The sequence below is a fragment of the Taudactylus pleione genome, unplaced genomic scaffold, assembly GCF_031769625.1.
Source record: "Taudactylus pleione unplaced genomic scaffold, aTauple2 ptg000201l, whole genome shotgun sequence".
In the NCBI taxonomy this organism is placed as follows: Eukaryota; Metazoa; Chordata; class Amphibia; order Anura; family Myobatrachidae; genus Taudactylus; species Taudactylus pleione.
In genome coordinates, this window is record NW_028284603.1 from 39,438,867 (window position 1) to 39,460,863 (window position 21,997).

Below are 21,997 nucleotides of genomic sequence, written 5' to 3' on the forward strand. Positions count from 1 at the left end.
CATTAGACATAATAATAAGCACAGGGGCTAGAGGAGCTACTAGAAAACAAAGACAGGTATGTGCCAGATGAAAGCTATCAAGGGGAAGGGTGTTTGCGCTTACGACCAATTTATTACCGATGAACATATGGCCAATATTTTGACTCACGTCACTGGGAAGAAAAGCAAACAGATCCGGCAATTTAAGAGAGTGGGGGTTGGTGACAGTCAGTCTGCGAGAGGAGCTCGGAAAGAAATAGACAGATAGGAGCAGAGAGGAGAGTGTGAGAGAGAAGAGACATGTGGGTCAATTGAAGAGAAGGATAAATGTATTTGCACAGTGAGAGACGTACAGTAGAGTGTCAGCTCTTGCACACAGAGTGCAGCATATTAGCTGCCTTATCTGTCTCTGCACCTCCTCCTTGCTTACCTTTGGGAAGCTGAACCACATCACTGCCTCAGCTGTTCCCCTACTGGCTCCCTCCTTTCATCTGCCACCAGGTGAGCTGATTTTCTCTAGCTGCAATAAACTCTCACATCTCTATTCTTGAGCAGTTGTTTCCCCTGAAAGACGGGATTAAAGGGATACATTTATTTTGCAAGTGCACAAAGAAGCTGCAAAATCGTTTGATGTGAGCTGTAGATTGAAAAATAAATATCTGCCATTAAATCAGGGACTGCAAACCTGTAAATGTATTTATCAATGTGTTTATGTGATCTGGGTTTTAATGCACCATTAATGACATTATTAATCCACACGGGAACAATTGTGCATTTTCATGAAGGATTTTTTTTCCTTAGGATTTATAAGAGGGGGGAACGTCATCTCTTAGGGGCAGCAGGTGGTTCCACTATTGTAGATGCACTGTATAGCGCTCAGATAACGCCGCTGTTGAGCGGTGATTTAGTGGAGCGTTGGAGGAGACAGGTGAGGGGACTCTCAGTAATAAATGGCACTAGTGTTGTGCAGATGGCTTGTTGCTGATAACCGTTTAATAAATCAAGCACAATTCTCTGTCAAGTAGTTGTGGGTTATTGTATGTGCATTTTTAGACCAGATCTGATGGGAGGTGACATGTGAAGGAGCGTTTTTGTCTTATGCATGTTCATATTCTTTACATACATATTCTAATTTACCTGCGTTATTGAAGCATGAGCCTGGAACAGGAATGAATCTGTCTCTGACCTATTCTGTAGAGCTGTATCGGTTTATGCTGCTGAACACTTTATTAGAGAGCAGAGCAGATCCCTGTTGCCATGCCCTGTCCTGCTGTAAATGGGAAAAAATAAGAAGAATTGGGCAATTCTCTTTTGTGTCAGTAGAGCCCGCTGGAGGATCAGTAATGTTACTCCATGTAATGCATATGTCTCAAACTCTATTTCCACCAAAATCATTTCTCCCCTGTCTTATATCCTTCATTTATGATGGATGCAGCACCATTAACGTTATGAATAGCGCATATTTTGAATAAGCCTTTCTTTGCATGCATTCTTTTGTATCTTAATTTTCCAGAACAAATCCTGTTCATCCCATGCACTGAATATCACATCCAATACAGTTAAAGGTGTGTATCTCTGTATACTTCATTCATTATCACAGCTTGGCTCAATCCTCTAACAAAAGTCCTGCAGGGCCGTTTTGTACCAAGCACATTTAGATAAGCCTATGCTGCAAGCGTTGTATTTCATTTTATAGAATTGACGTGAAATCGGACCATAAAATGCGGCGCTTTATCGTGTTAGTCTTGAAATGGCTGTTTCCTTAGGGAGAATGACGCTGCTTATAATCTCCTTGTGATATATTTAATCAATTCTGGAGCAGAGAAAATGAATAAAGACAAAATGTTTGCCTTAAGGAAACGACGACTTTGATTTTCATATTAAACACTCATAATGGACAGCAGATAAAATAAAAACGCCTGGGGTGTATTTCCTAGCTTTGCGCTGTATGTGTGTACGCAGCGATACATTAAGCGGGCGCTGCTGTATTCATTAACGCAGCAGCATTGTGCGCGCACTCCCAAATCTTTGCTACAAATTGGATTTAGCTAAGTCCTCCTCTGTAGCCTCGGGGTGTCCACATCCTGGAATGTGACTGATACAAAGAAAATCCTGATTTTCACTACAATTTATTATCTGAGGTGTTCTTAGGATGGTTATATATATATATATATATATATATATATTTTATTTTATTTATTTTATTTATTTATTTTTATATCCATCTTTGGTGAGAAAAAAAATACAAATGCCAATTTAGATCTTTGTATTTGGAACAAATAATTAATATGTTGTCACGGAGAGTGCCTAAATGTGCATCAAATTTGGTTTGTATTGATGTGGGAGATTTAAATACATTTGTAACAACGCATCTTCAGAAGTGGCAATAGAATGTTTTTGTAAAGCTATAAAAATGTGCATATATTTATGTGTATGTGTATGTATGTATGTATATATATATATATATATATATATATATATATAATGTATATATACGGTTTCACCGTTGAGGGAGAGTGCAGGTAAAGTTCTTTATCAGACTTGTCTGAGCCAGGCTTGAAGTAGTCATAGTTTTATTCATTTCAGTAACTGGTTTAATTACCTACAATGACTTAGAGGTCTATGTACTAAGCTTCGGGGGGAGATGAAGTGGACGGAGATAAAGTACCAACCAATCAGCTCCTAACTGTCATTTTAGTCTGTAAAGTGACAGTTATGAGCTGATTAGTTGGTACTTTATCTCCGTCCACTTTATCTCCCCCCAAGTCTTAGAACATAGACCCCTGCATGCTCTGTTCTGAATTGCGTGGGTCAGATTTTTTTCTTTTTTTTTTTAATGTTAATATTTCATTTATGTAGGAGCTAAATATTTCAGATGACTCCGCGGTGAGGGTAATAATAGTAGCACGATCACCTCGCTTTTGTTACACCTCTTCGTATCCTTTCTATATCCATCTGCGAGCTGGCAGCGTTATATGTGTTGCTTTGTGCTTGTCTTATTTATATACTCCTGTTTTCTGCTGAGATTGTCTCCAGAATAATTGCCAGCGCTAAATTGGACTGTGCTTTTCGTCCAAGTTGATTTTTAAGTGTACCAATCCACAGAGTATAAAGTCATAGATGGGAGTAGAGTACCCTGGCCCAACAAAGCCTTTGTGTCAGCATCATTAATCCTCAGTAGTGCGTTAAGGTGCAATGTTTTGTTTGTCTGAAGTGAAGGATGATGATGTAGAAGAAGAAGAAAAAAAACAATTGCCTGCACCTTAGAACTATTCAAACAATACTGTAATCCACGTGAAGCTTGTTATCTGTTCTGTGTTGTGTGATGAGCAGCGGGTCAGCCTTATATGTCATCCTGTATGAGATATAATGATGCTATTGAGCACTTTAATGAATGAAATTACACAAGCTTTATCAATCCACATCCATTATACTCACATCAGATATTAAAACTATATATGTCAGAGGAAGGACCGACAAGGCATTGCACAGCAGCCTGACACTGAGTTTTTTTGTTTTCATCTGCCATCAAAAAGGGGTGAGTGTTTATATTGTAATGTCCCCCTGTACATTACCATTACAGCTTTTGGATTTTATTTAGGAGCCTGCTTGTGTTTCCGATCACCCCATGAAAATGCATGTCGGAGCAACTTTCATTAAATAAAAATAAACAGTGATGTACTTGCATTTGGATGAGATAATCTCCTGATACATGGGTGGGGGGCACAGAGTGCTCTAAAAATGTTCTGGCGGTGTCATCCAATTGTCAAAAAAGACAAGTCCTTATCTAGGAACTTTCAATATATATATATATAGGGAAAATAATGGTGGATAAGGGCAAAAGAGGTTTTAAGAAAGATTAAGAAATAAACCCATAGAGTCACATATAGGCAGGGAGGCTGGGAGTGAGAGAATATTGGAGAGACGAGGTACAGAAGAGACGGAGATGGGGGGAGATAGTAAAAATGAGGGATGAGTGTAAAGTGCCAGAGAGGGAGAGTAATGGGGGCTCGGGAGACATGATAATAACCAGACATAAATGAGGGAGGTTTAAAGGACAGATGTTGATGATAAGAAAAAAAAATACGTTTGATATTCAGAAAATATATTAATTTACAAGAGCAGAAATATATTACTGAGCAGGAGTGGATTCAAATGTATGTAACACTCTTTGTACTCGAGTCAGAAAAAAAGGACTTTAATAGAGGGAGAGAGAACAAAAAGAGAGAGCAGATGTGGAGAAAGATTTGGATATAGAGAGAGACTTATTGATTAATATAAAGGCACCCGTCTCCAGCCTAAAAGACTGATCACTTGTGTTAAAGCTACCTGTAAAAGTAAACAGGTAAATACAGCAGAGAGCACTTGACTTGAAGTGCAAACACTTATCCCGGTCACATCGCTTTCCTCCTTGCTCACTTGTTGTTCAAATAATCCCACAATTCTCTCAATCCTTATACACTACCTACTCAGCTTCCTCTATGTACTGGTTCTCCCCAAACACTAGCCCTCTCCTTCCCATGTGTGCTTGTTACCCCCCCCCCCCCCAAACACTAGCCCTCTGTTTACTGTATGTACTGGCTCACTCCAAGCACTAGCCCTCTGCTTCATCTATGTACTGGTTCTTGCACAACACTAGCCCTCTGCTTCATCATCTGTACTGGCTCACTCCAAGCACTAGCCCTCTGCTTCATCATATGTACTGGTTCTTGCACAACACTAGCCCTCTGCTTCATCATCTGTACTGGCTCACTCCAAACAATAGCCCTCTGCTTCATCATATATACTGGTTCTTGCAAAACACTAGCCCTCTGCTTCATCATATCTACTGGTTCTTGCAAAACACTAGCTCTCTGCTTCATCATATGTACTGGTTCTTGCAGAACATTATCCCTCTGCTTCATCATATGTATTGGTTCTTGAAAAACACTATCCCTCTGCTTCATCTATGTACTGGTTCTTGCCTAACACTAGTATTCTTCCTTCTCTATATACTAGTTCTCCCCAAACTCTGGCCCTTCTGCTTTATCTATGTACCAGGATAACCTTAATACTAGCCCTTTGCTTCATTTATGTAATAGTTCTCCCAAACACTAAACCTCTGCTTTATCTATGTGCCAGGTTACCCAAACACTGGTCCTCTGCTTCATCTATGTATTAGTTCACCCCAAACACTAGCCCTCTGCTTCCTGCATATACTGGTTGAAGTCAAACATTAACGCTCTGCTTCATCTGTGTATTGCTTGTCTCCAAACACTAGCCCTTTGCTTCATGTATGTAATGGTTCTCTCCAAATATTAGCCATGTGCTTCATTTATGTACTGGTTCTCCCCAAATATTAGCCATGTGCTTCATTTATTTACTGGTTCCCCCCAAATATTAGCCATGTGCTTCATTTATGTAATGGTTCTCTCCAAATATTAGCCATGTGCTTCATTTATGTACTGGTTCTCCCCAAACATTAACCATCTGCTTCATCTATGTATGGGTACTTCTCAAACACTCACTGTGCTTCATCTATGTACTGGTACTTCTCAAACACAAGTCCTCTGCTTCCTCTATGTATTGGTTCTCTTCAAACATTAGTCATCTGCTTCCTCTCTTCCTCTCTGTACTGGTTCTCACCAAACACTAGTCCTCTGCTTCATATATGTACTGGTTCTCCTCAAACACTAGCCCTCTACTTTATTTACCTACTATTTCTCCCCAAACACTAACCCTCTGGTTCATAATGGTTCTCCTTTATCTAGTCCTATGCTTCCTCTATGTACTGGTTCTCCTCAAACACTAGCTCTATGCTTCTTACATATACTGGTTCTCCCCAAACACAAACCTCTGCTTCAACTATATTTTCGGTCACCCCAAACACTTACTGTATGCATTGGTTCTCCCCAAACACTGATCCTCTGCTTCAACTATGTATTGGGTATCAACAAACAATGACCCTCTGCTTCATATACTGTATGTACTGGGTCTCCACAAACACTGATCTTCTGCTTCATATACTGTATGTACTGGGTCTCCACAAACACTGGCCCTCTGCTTCATATACTGTATGTACTGGGTCTCCACAAACACTGGCCCTCTGCTTCATATACTGTATGTACTGGGTCTCCACAAACACTAGCCCTCTGCTTCATCTATGTACTGGTTCCCTCCAAACACTGGCCCTCTACCTAATCTATGTACTGGGTCTCCCCAAACGCTAACCCTTTACTTCATCTATGTACTGGTTCTCCCCAAACACAAACCTCTGCTTCATTTATGTACTGGGTCTCCACAAAACATTGACCCTCTGTTTCATCTATGTACTGGTTCTCCCCAAACACTAACCTCTGCTTCATCCATGTACTGGGCTACTTGAAACATTAACCCCCTGCTCCATGTATGTACTGGTTCTCCCCAACACAAACCTCTGCTTCTTTTATGTACTGGGTCACCCCAAACACTAATCCTCTGCTTCATCTATGTTCTGGTTATCCCCAAACATTGGCCCTCTGCTTCCTGTATATACTGGTTCTCCCCAAACACTATCCTCTGCTTCATTTTTGTACTGGTTCTCTCGAAACACAAACCTCTGCTTCATCTATGTAGTTATTCTCCCCAAACACTGACTGTCTACTTCATCTATATACTGGTTCTCACCAAACGCTGGCCCTGTACATACTGGGGCACCGATGATGTGTTTTTTGGCTACATCATAGACAGTGCCATGGAAAACATAAATTATTACATAGTTTATCAACTTGGAATATAGAGATGGCAGCAGGGCACATTCGTTCCTCTGTGGGTGACCTCTCCAGAATGTGATATACTTTATACTAATATATGTATCTGATATTTAAATAAAACTATAGCAACTTAATAAAATAGTTACTATCCACCTAGCTCCATATACGAATATTGAAATGCTGAGAGTGCACCTAGGGGGGGATTTATCAAAGCTGGGAAAGAGATAAAATTGTAAAAAATAAATTACCAATCAGCTCCTATAATTTTTTAAACACAACCCGGAAAATGTAAATTGGAAGCTGACTGGTTAGTACTTTATCTCTCACAATTTTATCTCTCTCCCAGCTTTGATAAATACCCCACCTAATCATACACGGTAAAGTTACACTTCCAAAACAGACACTGTTTTACAAATTAATAAAATACTTTGATTATTGATTCAGGCTTTTCCTCACCTGAGCATCGAGCCTCATAGAAGTAATTGACCATTAATACTGCATATTTTTTGTCTTAGAAAATAACAATATTAAGCATTATGATTGTTTACTACACAATTGGTATATCAGTCATGTTTATATAGATACCTAATTTAAGTACACTGCAACAATACTGGGATGTTCAAGACCCAAATCAAAGGTGATCACTTCTAACCCACATGAACAAATGTTTTTATAATAATGACTAAATTAAAGGGTAACGTCATATATGTATATACTATATATAATGTGCTATAATAGTGTGCCTAGAGCTATACAGTGACAAAAAAATCAGATATTGACACACATTTATAGTGTTGTAACGCAGTAAGAATTCATGTAATCGTCTTTATGTATTACTTAATTTGTAATTAGAAAGTTCAAAATGCATTTAAAAAAAAGTGTTCAAGAAACCGTCCAGTAATGAGTTAAATCTGCCAATTACTGCTCGTAATACGGCTATTGGTTCATCGTTCATCTTAATGTAATGCAATTATTCCTTTGCAGACATTTCATGGGTATTGCATAGTTAGTTGCTGCTCTTCGAATGTCGTTTAATATGGTGTTTTTTGAGAGGGAAGAGGGCAGTTTTAGATTCATATTTCTCAGGCAGGCCTTTTAGACAGAAAAATTATGTATACGTTTTTTATTAGTATTCTATTACATTTTATTTTTGGGGGGAATTGCTTGTGTTTTTAAAAGTAAAATTCTACCCATCGCCTAATTCTCAAAGCTTGTGTGTTTGAAAAAGGGCCTTATAATTAGAATGCACTGTTAACATGGTGGAGTATAAGGGCAATCACTTTACATGTTGGTCGTTTAAGGCTTGATCCCAGCAGTGTAAATATATGTGCTTTGCATTTAAATATAGTGTGACTAATGGCTAACATGCCATGGTATCGGAAAATATATTTACCTATCAGGTGGTTCCAAGGGAGAATAGTATAAGATCTGTCTAATACAAGAAAAGTAACAAACTGGTTTGCTTAGTGTTAATGAGATGTAACAAGACATCATCTGATCTTGCTGACTGTCAACATCATTTCAACCCCTAATTCTACCGCTGAGCAATTCTCTTAAGAGTAACCCACGATGATGATGATAGAATGACTACACTTATGTCAAGAACGTATCAGTTTAAGTAGTTTTATTGACTATTATTTTTGTTCTATTTTATTAAATATAACGAAAGAAAAATAGTTTTTTCTATATTTCAATTATAATAGGATAGAACAATATTCACTTGTGCAAATATAATTTCAATATTTGTATTTCTTGTATAATATGGCTGTGGGATGGTGTATACCAGATTTGTTTTACCATTTATTAGACCTGATAGGGGTTTTAATAACCTCTGTTCTATTTTTACTTTTTAAATAAATGAAAAAGGTAAAAAAAATCTATAAGATGTGATTATATGAGCACTAATTGACTTAACCATTTATTTGCCAAGTAGACCCTGCAGAGTGGCCTGGTAAGGGTTAATGCTGAGACAGGGCTGAGAAATGAATGAAGAGATAGCCCCATTGAAAGAGGTTGAATGCCATGACAACTAGCAACAACCTCAGATTTATCCCAAACAGTTAGAACACATTGTAAGAGGGCGTCAATCATGTATTATTTCGCCACTAAAATAAATGCAAAAACTGAGCCCTGACAAAAGCATCCAACAGGAGCCGGACATTTGTCTACATTTCGCCCATTGTCCGCAGCTTAGCAATCGGTTTGTATTTGTATTTGCCCGGGTCCGACCACCCAGGATGCTAAAACCCAATGCATTGTCACACACATCACATACTAGATGGGAGGCACAGAGATACTGAAATCAACTGATCAACAATAATCCATTAGCTTTTTTTTTTTTTTTTCCCCCTTTCCGAGTGTCAAAGACTTTTTATTTTCTTGCAGTACAGTTGTGGGAGAAAGCCAGAGAACTTCCCCAGACCCCCACCACTAAGACCAGCACTCACAGCCTCCTAGTATACAAATCGTATACAAATCTCCTCTCCCTAACCTTATTGCTGCCCTGGGAAGATGTACCACTAATATGCCGAAGTTACCTCTGGTCATATATTTTTCTTGTCAGAAACATTACTGTGAATTCTTCATTCCTATAAAATTAACAATAAACAGTAAAGTGAATAATAAGGTGATATATATATATATATATATATATATATATATATCAATGTAGTTATATTTTACATTTATTTCACATCATTTCTGAGAATATTGCTGAATGTGCAATTTTATATTTAATTGGGTAATAATAATAATAATAATAATAATAATAATAATAATAATAATAATAATGCAATTTTATATCGGCCGCTTTTGCCATCATTAATATAATATACAATGAGGATGCATTTTCTGGGTTAATTGGTCAATTCATTTAAAAATGGTAACTTGTGTTACAATGTGCCCGTAAGACAATCCAGGAGCTGTGGTTTGTCTTCCACAGAGTACAAACCTCCCACACCAGCCAGGATACAGAATGATTACATTTCTCCACACTTTGGTTTATTTTGGAGCAAAGTCGAATCAATTACTTACTGTTTAATTTATACTACTCATCCTTAAGCCCCAACCACAATATTGACCTAAGCGGTTTACATAAGTTGGTCTCTTGCCATTTCAAAAGCATCTTGTTTAGGTAACAGCCAATATCTTGAATAGGTCTTCTTGTCACTAATCTAGTTTAGCTGTTTCTGTAAATACTCAATATTCTGTCTGGCTGCAAAGCTCCCTTCTCCCTACAGCTGCGAAGAATGAGGATGAGTGCAGGGAGAGAGACAAGAGAGGGAGACAATTTGTTTAAACGTGGTCTCAAGTGTGGAGAATATCAGCTACTTGGAGGTCCTTTGTATGTAAATACTATGTAAAAAGGCCCTCCCCATCTTTGTAATTAATTGACACGTTATACCACTCATCATGTGCTGAAGCACCAATGGTAAAGGCGCCGATCTCCCCAAAACCCACAATTTCACATCTGCAAACACTGTCTTCATCCACTTGACTCCCAGGACCCGCCCACACGTGGCCAAGCTTTCGCGATTTTAATGTACTTTTTCTCTTCTCTGCAGGTTCATGTGTGGGGACCAACCTTATATGGACTGATCACTCCAGCAATGGCTTATTTTTTTCAGGCAGCAGGCAACAGCTCAGTGTGCTTCAGCCAGACCCTGAAGTAAGAGCACTTTGGCATTTTTCCTGGAGTTACAAACTATTTCAGAGGACACTCTCTGATTATCTCCCATCTGCAGCAGATCCACACAACGCTACAGCCCCTGCCTGTGATCCCTTCTATGTGTGCTGCTCCAGCTCTTGTTCCTGTTGCTGGTGTGGCTTTTCCTTTGCTGCTGCTGCTGCTCCTGTTGCTGTTGGTTATTTTCTCTCCTATCCTTTTTTTTATTTGCTGTTGCAAAGAGGATTTTGTCATCTCTGGTGATTCAAGTTTTCCTGCAACCATTTGAGTAGAACATGTCCTCTGTTACCAACACAAAGACTGGGTTTTCTGTCAAGGACATTTTAGACCTGCCTGACACCAATGATGAAGAAGGGTCCATTGCTGAGGGGGCGGATGAAGACACAGAAGAGACTGAGCCCCCCAAAAAATCTGGAGGGTTAGGGCAAAGCACCATAGACACTGTGCAAGGTCTGCCTTTGAAAAACCCATTCTATGACAACAGCGATAATCCTTATACACGATGGCTGGCCACTACTGAGAGCATCCAGTATTCCTGTAAGTACCTGGCATTTATTGTCATCCTACCCTGGGAGTTTGCTGAGCTGTGTTGTGTGATGATGCATTTGGCTGTGTATGATCAATCAGTAAAATATAGGGAATTATTTGGTGTGGAATGAACCCCCTATTTACATTGCTCGCCATAGCCCTCTGTTATCTCTTCCATTCCCATAGGAAATAAAAATAAGCCATAACTAGCACTTTCTGTGACACAAGTTGACACATTCCCCGCACAGAGGGACCTTTGTGTGTAGTTGGAAGATCAGACTTTTTGGCAGAATAAAATGTCTACACGAGGCCGGGGCTGTGCTCATCAATGAACGAATTGTTGATTATTCTTTAAAAATCAATCCACGTATCTTGGACAGAAATAGTTCCTGCAGCCAGTGAGAGCAACTTCTAAACCTCCCATCATTTACAGGTTTATTGTATTTCTCAAACGCCTAAAACCCTGGAGTGTGCAGAGCTATTATATGCAGGAGAAGCGTCAAATGCCCCCTGATAGATAGATAGATAGATAGATAGATAGATAGATAGATAGATAGATAGATAGATAATTCATATATCATGTAATGTGTGTGTGTGTGTGTGTGTGTGTATAAATATATGTGAGTGTCAAAATATATAGAAGTGTGTGTGAGTGTGTAAATATATAGTCGTGTGTGGGTATATATGTGTGTGTGTATATATATATATATATATATATATATATGTATGTATGTATATTAGTGTGTGCAATGTATGTATTTGCTTGCGAATGGAACAACAAATTGCCATAATAATTTTCTGCAATTTGCTATGTGTATTGTTACTTCTTGATGGTCACATCCATCCTCATTTATTCCTGCAGTGCACGGGTTTGCATCCAGCAATTCCCGGCAGGACTCCTCGCCCAAATCCCCTGAACCCTCTGCCGATGAGTCCCCAGACAACGACAAGGAAACTTCAAGCAATGCGGACTCTGGGAAGAAGAGGAAGAGACGGGTGCTGTTCTCCAAGGCACAGACTTATGAACTGGAACGAAGGTTTAGGCAGCAGAGGTACCTCTCAGCCCCTGAGAGAGAGCACCTGGCCAGCCTGATCCGGCTCACCCCCACCCAGGTGAAGATCTGGTTCCAGAACCACAGGTACAAGATGAAGAGGGCACGGGCAGAGAAAGGTATGGAAGTCACTCCTCTACCCTCCCCTAGACGGGTGGCAGTGCCTGTCCTAGTTAGGGATGGCAAACCATGTCACACGCTCAAAGCTCAGGACTTAGCAGCCACTTTCCCGGCTGGCATCCCTTTCTCAGCATATAGCGCCCAGTCATTACAGCATATGCAATATAATGCCCACTACAGCTCTGCCAGTAACCCCCAGTACCCAACAGCTCATCATTTGGTTCAAGCCCAACAGTGGACTTGGTGAACTTTTATTTACAGACTGATGTGCTCCAAACCGTTGAAAAAGACTATTGGGTAAAATAAAACAAAACAAAAAAACATTATTATTATTATAATTATTATAATAGTTATTATTATTATTGATATTTTTTTTTATTTTATTATTTTTGTGGGTGTGGGGGGTATCTTCTTGTTTGTATTTCTATGGGAGGTAAAATCATCCTCAAAACATTATATTTCTGGTATCTTGTGCGCCATGTTTACAAAACCGAACCATGCCAGTGACCCTGCCTACCTACCTACCTACAAGTTCAAGAGGAAAATAATTCTGCTTTTGTGATTTATTTTTAAAATCTTTTTTGTACAGTATGTTTGTGTGCTGTAGAGATGTTGTCGGTCGTATATAAAACAAGTGGGATAACTTTAAAAAAAATATAGAGAATTTTATTTGCTTATTTTATATGAAACTTTAAATATTTATGGCCATGTATAAATTCTGACGAATTATTAGCTTTTTTGTAAATATCTGTGGTTATTGTTGTCATCAGTAACCTTCAGGGCGTTTTTTATGCAACTATACCCCAAAACAACGCAACAAAAAATAAGACATTTCAAAGTCATCTACTTAGAGATATACAACTGACTATTATGTATGGTTTAAAAAAAAAAACAAATAAAAAACGCATCCTTGGGAGATTTTCAATTTTTATAAGAATTTTAATAAAATGATGTGTACAAAATAAAGAACTTGTGTTTGAATTTTTGAATAGGAAATACAATATTAGCTCCACCCAACCTGCTCTTCTGCTGCTGTATAAGCAAACCTCTCCCTATTGAATTATTATTATTATTATTATTATTATTATTATTATTATTATTACAGTAGTAAAGATAGGCAAAGGTTGATGGATATTTGTATGTGAAAAGGTTCGGATTAGAATCACTATGTGTAGCAGCTACACCTATCCCAAGACTATACAATAAAAAATGTGATGTTTATTTTTTGTTACCATTGTTAAGCTTTTAAAATGATGTTATTTTTAGTGATATCGGTTTGCACGGTTTGGATTGCTCTATTTATCTATGTGGAGAGGCAGTAGAGGTAACGTAACACAGCACAATAAATAAAACCCACTTACTTAATCAGCAAAGAGATCCTTCAGCAGGGAAACCTTTCAATCTCTTACCATCTGAAAAGCACTTGGTGTTGGCTAATTTACACAAAGTGGAAGAAAACCTTTTTTTCTTCATGTAACTTAAATATTTGTTCTAGGAAATATAAAACATTTTATTTTATTTATTTGCTCTTTCGATTTCTTTTCTTTTGATTTGTGTTTTACTCCTTTTTTTGCAAGGGTAATTGGCTCATAATAACCTCCAAATGAATGTAACCTTAATACACCATACAAAAAGTCTACATTTTTATAGTTTAATTAACGACAAGTTTGTTCAGTACATATTATGTTATAACCAATGTACTAAATTAATCCGTGTTTAATTTTAAATTGTAATTGCATTTAATTTGTTTTACGTAATATGGTGATTACGTAGAAATGAATAACGATAGTCTTCCAAGATTAAATGTCTTCAAATGTTAGTTTAATTAATATCCTACACATAAATAATGGTAAGCAGATAGACGTGAGTGCCTGCAGAAATGTAAAGTTAGAATTCCCAAATGAAAGGACTATCACTATAACATTTAATTCAATTGTGGCAAGATTATCTATCTCCAAACCTCCCTGGTATTATGGGAGTCAGTGTTAAATGTGTTTAATAACTAATTGTAAGAGGTAATCAAATTTACATGTGGGGTGCACAAATTATCCTTGTATCTAATGACAAATTATAGGTCCTTAGGTATTTTATCAACATTTTCCTTTATTGTTGACATTCTTTAAAAGGGACACACAATAACACACATTTAAAAATGTTTTAATAATGGTTTTCAAAATTGCAATTTCCTTTAAAATCAACGTGTGTGTATGTGTGTGTGTGTGGGGGGGGGGGGTTGGTTGTGTGTGTGCTATATTATATTACCTTCCCCATTCCCTTTGCTCGTGAAGCCATATTGACACATTAGACATATGTTTGTGTATACACATAAGTGTGTAAACACAAACACACACATATTTATTTATATATATATATATATATATATATATATACACACACATACATACTGTTCGTGCCTTGCTATTTCAAACTGAGCTGCAAGAAAATCCCCGATAACTTGTAGCTTGTACCTGAGTCAATAAAAGCATTCAAGTCTTGTGTGGCCCTAACCTCACTGGCCTTAAATCTCACACTCTAATAGGGCAGTTTGTGCAGTCTATCTTTGAACAATATACAGTAGACATTACAAAACAACACAAAGAGAAAGGCTGGTAGTTGAGGATGTAAGAGGCGTGCATATTAAGAAGGCCAAATGAAAGCGACCCATGGGGAACACAGAAAAAGATAGTGTTTTTTTCCCCCTCTATTCTTTTTTTCCTGGTTGCTATTGAATTCGTTTATCAGTAGCAGTGCATCCCAGAGTCAGGGAGAACTGTCCTAGCTGTTTTGTTGTGCCTGTCAGTTGGCTCTATTGTGATCCAACTTGTACACGCTGTATTCCATATGGACAGCTGGGCTGAGGGAGGGTGGAAAGACAGTCTCACAAAACCCAAATTGTGTCCAGCATTCAAAACCAGCATTGTTGTCTGTGAAAGGAAGACGAATTAAAAATTCGTGCTATATTTATTCGTGTGGAAGAAAAAAAAACCCTAAGGGATAACAGGCCCCCTTTTTGTCAATGTCCTCTGACAAGTTTGTCCTTCCACAGGAAATTAGACACTGCGTCTCTATAGATACTAGACCATAAATAAAATGACAGTTTATGGAAACATCATAATTATAGTTCCGCTTATATAAGATTTGTTAAAATATATTTTTAATATTGCAGGATTTTTTTTAGAGTTTAATAGTACAGGATTATTTTATATTTTGTTAGTAATTTTTTTTTTAATAATAATAATAATAATAATAATAATTAGGATTTTTATATTTTTAATAGTATAGGAATTTTTTTATATTTTTAACAGTATATGGCTTTCATATTTTTAATACTTTAGGATTAATTTTTATAATATAGGATTTTTATAGTTGTAGCACTATATGATTTTTTTATAAGTTTAATACTATATAATTTTTTTATACTTTTAATAATATAGGATTTATTGTATATTTTTAATAGGATTGCTATTACATTTTTATTAGTATTTAAAAAAAAAAACTTTTAACAGAAAAGATATTTTTTTTTTTAGTCTATATTTTTTTTTTATAGTGCCCCCAATGACTCAATAATGATTTATATAATGTTACAGTATGCGGTGATTCGCCTGCAGCAAATTGTACATTAAAATTCTAGTGGTGTAAGTCATTATAATTAGATCTGACCCATTGTATCCGTGTCTTCCTTTTTAGTGAGGGCAGAACTGTCGAAGAGAATATTGGACCAACTGTACCTAAGATTTCTGACTATAGATGCACCTGCTGGCACCTGTAATCGGTTTAGTCTGTTACATATTAACAAAAGTGTTGGGAAAATCGATATAAACCTACAATAATGGACAAGAAAAGAAGTGATTCTACTTGTTTCACACACATAGGAGTAGAAAAAGAGAGAGCGAAAAGAAAAAAAAATCTGGACGTCATAATTAATTGAATATTTACATTGACTGCCGGATACAATGTCTTTTGTATATCAACATTTTTCAATGCTTCAATTGTGTTCTGTCCTTCAAAATAGCACAAGACAGCAAAGAGTGCTGACAAATGAACTGGGAAGTATTATATTACACACACAAATGTAAATTACAAGTAAGGAACCTAATTTAAAGTTAAAAACTGGGTTTTTTTTGGTAACTGAATTACAGCAAATAATCCCAAAAGGGGAAATGGTGTTTTGTTAAATATCCGATGGATCCCGTTGCTTTGTGGATCGGTAACTAGCTTTGTGTAAGTTGATTAGGAGGTATTTCAGGTTACACAGAGAGAAGGAAATTAGAAGATAATTTTTTTTAAGTAAGGAGGCTAATGCAATATTTAGAAATTGGCATTGAAATTGAATATATAGTAGTTAGGAGCTTTAATACTTTCCAACACCCTCCACTGTTTGTTTGAGCTGGAAGACAAACGTCCCGTGGATTTTATTTCCTATAACGCTGGCAAGATCAGAGATAACCCACTAATGAGGATACGTGTTAACACCTTGGCATGTTGCTCTCTACCTATTGACCATTAGGCTTAGACCAAACCTTTGTGTGTACAGTATCTTCGCGAATACTTAAAGAGTTTGGTCATTGAAAAGCTAATCCAATATTTACAAAAGTACAATGCAATTTCTCAGTTGTATTTATGAGGGACAATTACTGAGTGATTGGTTGAAGTGGTAAAACAAATGCTTTTTATTGTGGGGTGTGAGAGGAGAGGAGGGAGGGGCGCATTGCCTAAAAGTACAGTACATTGTTTTATTAGTGTAATCCTTAACTCCTTGGCTGCCAGTGGAATGTGCAACTGGAAAGGCTGTAGAGGTATGTTACCACATCAGATCCTTATATAAGACACGTCACCACTGTTTTTACAGTTACTCTATACAGTATTTAAAGTGAATATTTATCCCACTAATCATATGCCCAGTGATAGAGACATATACATACATTTAAATGTGTATATTTTAAAAATCAATTTGTTAGAAACGCATTAGGCTTGAGGATACAGTAGCTCTCCAGCTGGTGTGGAACTACAAGTCCCAGCAACCATATAGAACAACCTAAGATGTAGGATTGTATCGTTGTGTGTGGCTTAGGTGAAAGCTAGATTGGGTATTGCCTCGTGTAGTTCCCCAGGAAATATACACTTGTGACTGCATAAGAGCAGACATAAAATTACACTGTAACTAAGGCTGTATATCATCTCTCTGTCCTAGCCAACATCCCCATAATATAGCCTCATCTCCAAAGCACTCTCCAGCCTCCGCTATCTCTGGAAGGAAGCAATCTAGTTTTATTGCTTTTTAAGGCTTTGTTTTGGGTCAACATTATTAATACGATAGCAAGATGTAATCAGGGAGACCAGTAAAACGCAAAACCTGTTTTAAAGCGAAAATCACCTATTTTCCCACCAGGGGTCAGCAGAGCTCTGTACAAGAATATGCTTCCAGCGGAACTACCCTTGAGATAAATGGTTTAATTTTCCACTGAATACATATTTGCCTTAAAAAAAAATCACCTTGTATCCATTGTACTAACAAAACTTTACAGGAGATTGATAATGGCTTTATTCCAGTCTCAGAAACGGCCGGGGCTCGCTGTACAACAAAATGCCCCAGTCATGCCGGGATTTGTAGTCCCACAGCAATATATATATATATATATATATATATATATATATATATATATACATAAATATAGAAAAATATACTGTAGTCCCAAGGCAGAATATATATATATATATATATATATATGTATATATATATATATATATATATATATATATATATCAGCTCCATATACACTGAGGAGCCAGCATATGTTGCGTTTCCGACTACCCCCCTTCCCCATTTGTTCCAACTACCGTACATGTTGTTCGGAGTGAAATATATTTAAACATGACAGTAGTATACACCGGATATGTGTTGATGGTGTGGCAATACGGTATGAAACATAAATGATGTATCATAATGCATAGTTTGAAGAAGACTGTTGTTTGATCGAGAACAAAAATCGCAAATATAAAGAGGTGGAATTTTTGGGGAGACATTTATCATGGTCTGTTTCGACGCGATTTCGAATTTTGCAGCATAATTCTCATTTCCAACTTGTCATTGTGATAACTGAAAGACGCTGCTCTTAGCCCGAATGAATTATTATTGCATGTGATTTATTATATTGCATTACTCTTGGCACAAACACTTAAAAAGTAGTCTTAATTCCGATAAGCGACCTTACACATGATATTACTACACGTGTGTTTGCTTGGTGAGCATCGGTGTGACGCAAGATTGCTTCAAAGTCCTCCCGTTTGTTTCAACCTAATAAAATAAATGTGATGCAATGTTTTGGCCATGCATTGTGCTTCACCGGATTAAGCAGTACATGTAAATATTTACTCCCTTCCAAGTTATTTTACTTATGTAAAGTCAAGGCCTACATATCAGAAAATGCTGAAAATAAATGTCATTGTATTTATACCATAAAAACGATATTAAATATATAAAGAACTTAATGAAGGTCAATTGATGGCATAAAATATATATTTTTTTCTATCTTGTGCCTGTGACTTGGGAGAGGGTTATTTGATTTCTGTATTATAAAATAACTGACTGCGTTTTTATTAGCTTGATGGAGTTAGTTACTAGGATATGTAAATATGTTTCTTTTAACTTTGCTTGGAAATCAAAAATGTACTAATTTATTTATTTATTTATTTATTTATTAATTCATTCATCTCTAAGGATTACATTTAAAATAGTAGCCATTATCTTGGCATTTCCAGAGGTAGGACTTTGGAAATTAAGGTACCCAACATCCGAGGCAAACAAACAGCTGGCCTCAGGAGGTCGCAGTAGGATAAGAAATGCAAGTAAAGGAGATTTTAGTTTCCTAAAGGAAACTACAGAAGACTAGCTCAAAATAGCATACAACAGAGATTATCTGTATTACCAGTTTTATCCGCCAGATGGCGCATCCATGTTGTGAGGTCTCATTTCTTCTATAGCAATTTCCCCTGAGGCACACATGAAAGAACACGTTGTTTTAAACTGTCATAATATTTACAAACTAAATGATATCTGATACAAAATGCATTTAGCTGAGAGCACTACTTGTATATGGCTCCTCTATTACTTGTCTTTTGTCTAATACACACCCATTATTAGTGAGATATTGAGGAATTCCTGTTTAATACACAACCACTTATTGTTTCAGATGAACAGTACAGTAATTGACGTTGAAAAATGTAAAAAATATATATTTTTGTTTAGTAATAATAATGATAATAATAATTTAGCGACGTATAATCAATTTAAATAAAGAAGTTGACTACTGAAGAATGTTGGGAGGTATATATGGTAGACAGCAGACAATGACTAAACATAAAGTGAATGAACAAAGATGTAAGTTTTACTACAGTTTAGTAAATCCGTATTTACTTCCTACAACTAGATTAAAAGTAAAAAGTTTTAATGGTCTTTTTTTTTCCTTGTCCCCTTACCTCAAAGATTCCCAAATGCCTCCATTAGAGTCCAGGTTTTAAGAGTATCCATGCTTGAGCACAAGTTACTTAATTAGTACCTCAGTCAATTTGATTTAACCATCTGGACTCAAGCATGGATATCCTTAAAACCTGGATTGCAATGGTGGAGTTTGGGAAACTCTGCCTTACCTGGTTAGGCTTTGGAAGCACATACAGATCCACAGACCCTCCAAAATGACCCTTCCTACCGGTACAACCAGTGGACTGGGGCATGAAGGACCCAAGGGGAGAAGGCAGTGGTAGGGGCCCATGCTTAAAGAGTGTAACAAGCCACCACAGAGGCTTGCCCAACTATTATATGGGACATAGCCTACAGACAACATGGATACTACATTGCATAGTATATTCATCCATGTTCCTACTCAATCAGGTAAATGATCCTGTAATAGAGTAACAATGTGTAATTCGAGTGCACAGTCAGAACCCTGACAGAAGAGGAAGTGTGGTCCTCAGGTAGTGGGACCCACCGGTGATTTCCCCTGTAGCCCTGTGGGCCAGTCCGACCATGGGTACAACATGCCCCGCTCCTGGACTTTCCGCCTAATTTATGATTGACGTCACCTGTGTTGAACTAGTTAATTGATAAGAAAGATATATCAACACAGATGGTGGCAATCATAAATGAAGAGGGAAATCCAGGAGCAGAGCATTTTGTACCTGATGAAAGGGGTCATGTTGGAGGGTCTGTGGATTGAGGGCCGGTCAAGCAGAGCGGCCATGCAAGGCGTCACCTCAGCGGGCGCAGTGCGGCTGCTGCTGCCGGCACTGATGACTAGTGCTGACTGCCAGCCAACGGTAGAAACACCTATTAAACGTCTGGCCAGGGCAGCACTGGGCTCATCTTCTCAGATGCTGCCTATGCCATCTGCGAAACTCTAAAGGGGCCGGCTATAACCACCTGCAGCCCAGTTTCCACCCACCCTGTGGCCCGCCTCTTCTGGAGATGATCACTTAATACCAAAGGAACCTTCAAGCGGATGTTAGAACCTTCCTGCTGGACTCCGGAGATAGTTGCACACTCAATATAACAACAGGCAGCATACCACACAAGCTGGGGGAACCGAGGAGCCAGGAAGCAAGCAGCACTCAAACTGTACTGTCTTGTAAGTGGGGAAATTAATGACTGTTCCTACTATAATAGACTGTAAGTTTAATTCAATAAGTGCTGTACTTTCCTTTATATTTTGATTTTAGCAGAGAGGAGATAAAAAAAACCTTTATTGTGGATGCTGCTGACACAATATTTTAATGATTATCCTGCTATTAATAGTATTCATAATCTGTATTTTGATTGTGATACTTTTTGCTCTATTACTATGATGTATTTGTGTATGTTTAAATATTAAAAGCTGTGAATGTTTCCTAGATGTGTACATTTATCTGCCTTTTCATCCCATAAGCGCAGCCTCAATTTTTGTTTCTAGTACTAAACATTTGGATTAGCAGATATTTTCCCTATTACTCAGGTGCAGTGTACTACAAATATCAGTATCCTTTAGACCAGATTAAATGGCACTGGTATTTAGAACTTGTTTTTCTGGGTATAAAAGTTTTAGTCAGTGCCGGATTAACCACAAGGCAGTAGAGGCAGCAGCCCATGGACCGGTTGGTTGTAGGGACGCACCTCTCACTGCCAGCAGAATGTGCCAAAACCAAAAGGTTTTATATTTAGCAATTATAGCCTCTGCTGGCAGGGCCGCTGTGTAACTGCCGGGCGGGCGGACGCGGGTGTGGGTGTCACACTCTCAAGCAGGATGATGTTGCTGCCTCCAGGCGGGAGTGTGGTGTGCCAGTGCTGACGGGGATTTTGGGGCGGTGCTGGCAGTGAATTATTGTGGCCCTCACCTTTAACCCCAGGGCAACGGGACAATGGCAAATGATGGGGCTCCTCCATTCAGGACCAACAGCTGGCCACGTTCTACAGACCAGTAAGTGTGATTCCATCTGACCAGTGCTGTGCTCCTTCTCTCCTCTGTGCTCAGTTACTGTCTATGCACCTTTACCCTTGTTCTGTTCCCTTTACTTCACACTGTACATCTTTCTATCTGCCCAGTCACTATTACATAATGTCTCCATGTCCCCCCTCAGGCCCGCCCCCAGTCTCCAGTGTGTATGTCTTCATGTCCCCCTCTCATTCCATACACCAGTGTGTATGTCTCCATGTCCCCCACAGGCCTCAGTGTGTATGTCTCCATGCCCCACCCTTCCATTCATCAGTGTGTGTGTCTCCATGCCCCCATACCCCCCCCATCATCAATGTGTATATCTCTATGTCCTCTCCCCCAGTCACAAATGTGTACAGTATATCTCCATGTCCCCCCACAGGCCTCAGTGTGTATGTCTCCAAGCCCCACCCCTCCATTCATCAGTGTGTATATCACCTT

At 38.1% G+C, this 21,997-nt stretch overlaps 1 protein-coding gene across 3 annotated transcripts; it reads left to right on the plus strand.

Moving 5' to 3' along the window:
• Positions 1–419: 419 nt before the first annotated feature.
• Positions 420–16,768, plus strand: NKX2-2 (NK2 homeobox 2). Of its 3 annotated transcripts, XM_088477568.1 has the most exons (4): positions 420–480; positions 10,274–10,932; positions 11,786–12,094; positions 15,783–16,768. In XM_088477568.1, exons 2-4 carry the CDS (start codon positions 10,671–10,673, stop codon positions 15,923–15,925), a joined length of 714 nt encoding a protein of 237 aa, XP_088333694.1. In that variant the 5' UTR covers positions 420–480; positions 10,274–10,670; the 3' UTR covers positions 15,926–16,768. The 3 variants fall into 3 exon arrangements, with proteins under 3 accessions (XP_088333694.1, XP_088333692.1, XP_088333693.1); XM_088477566.1 differs by lacking the exon at positions 15,783–16,768 and having other exon boundaries at positions 11,786–13,038; XM_088477567.1 differs by lacking the exons at positions 420–480; positions 15,783–16,768 and adding an exon at positions 843–907 and having other exon boundaries at positions 11,786–13,038.
• Positions 16,769–21,997: the final 5,229 nt, after the last annotated feature.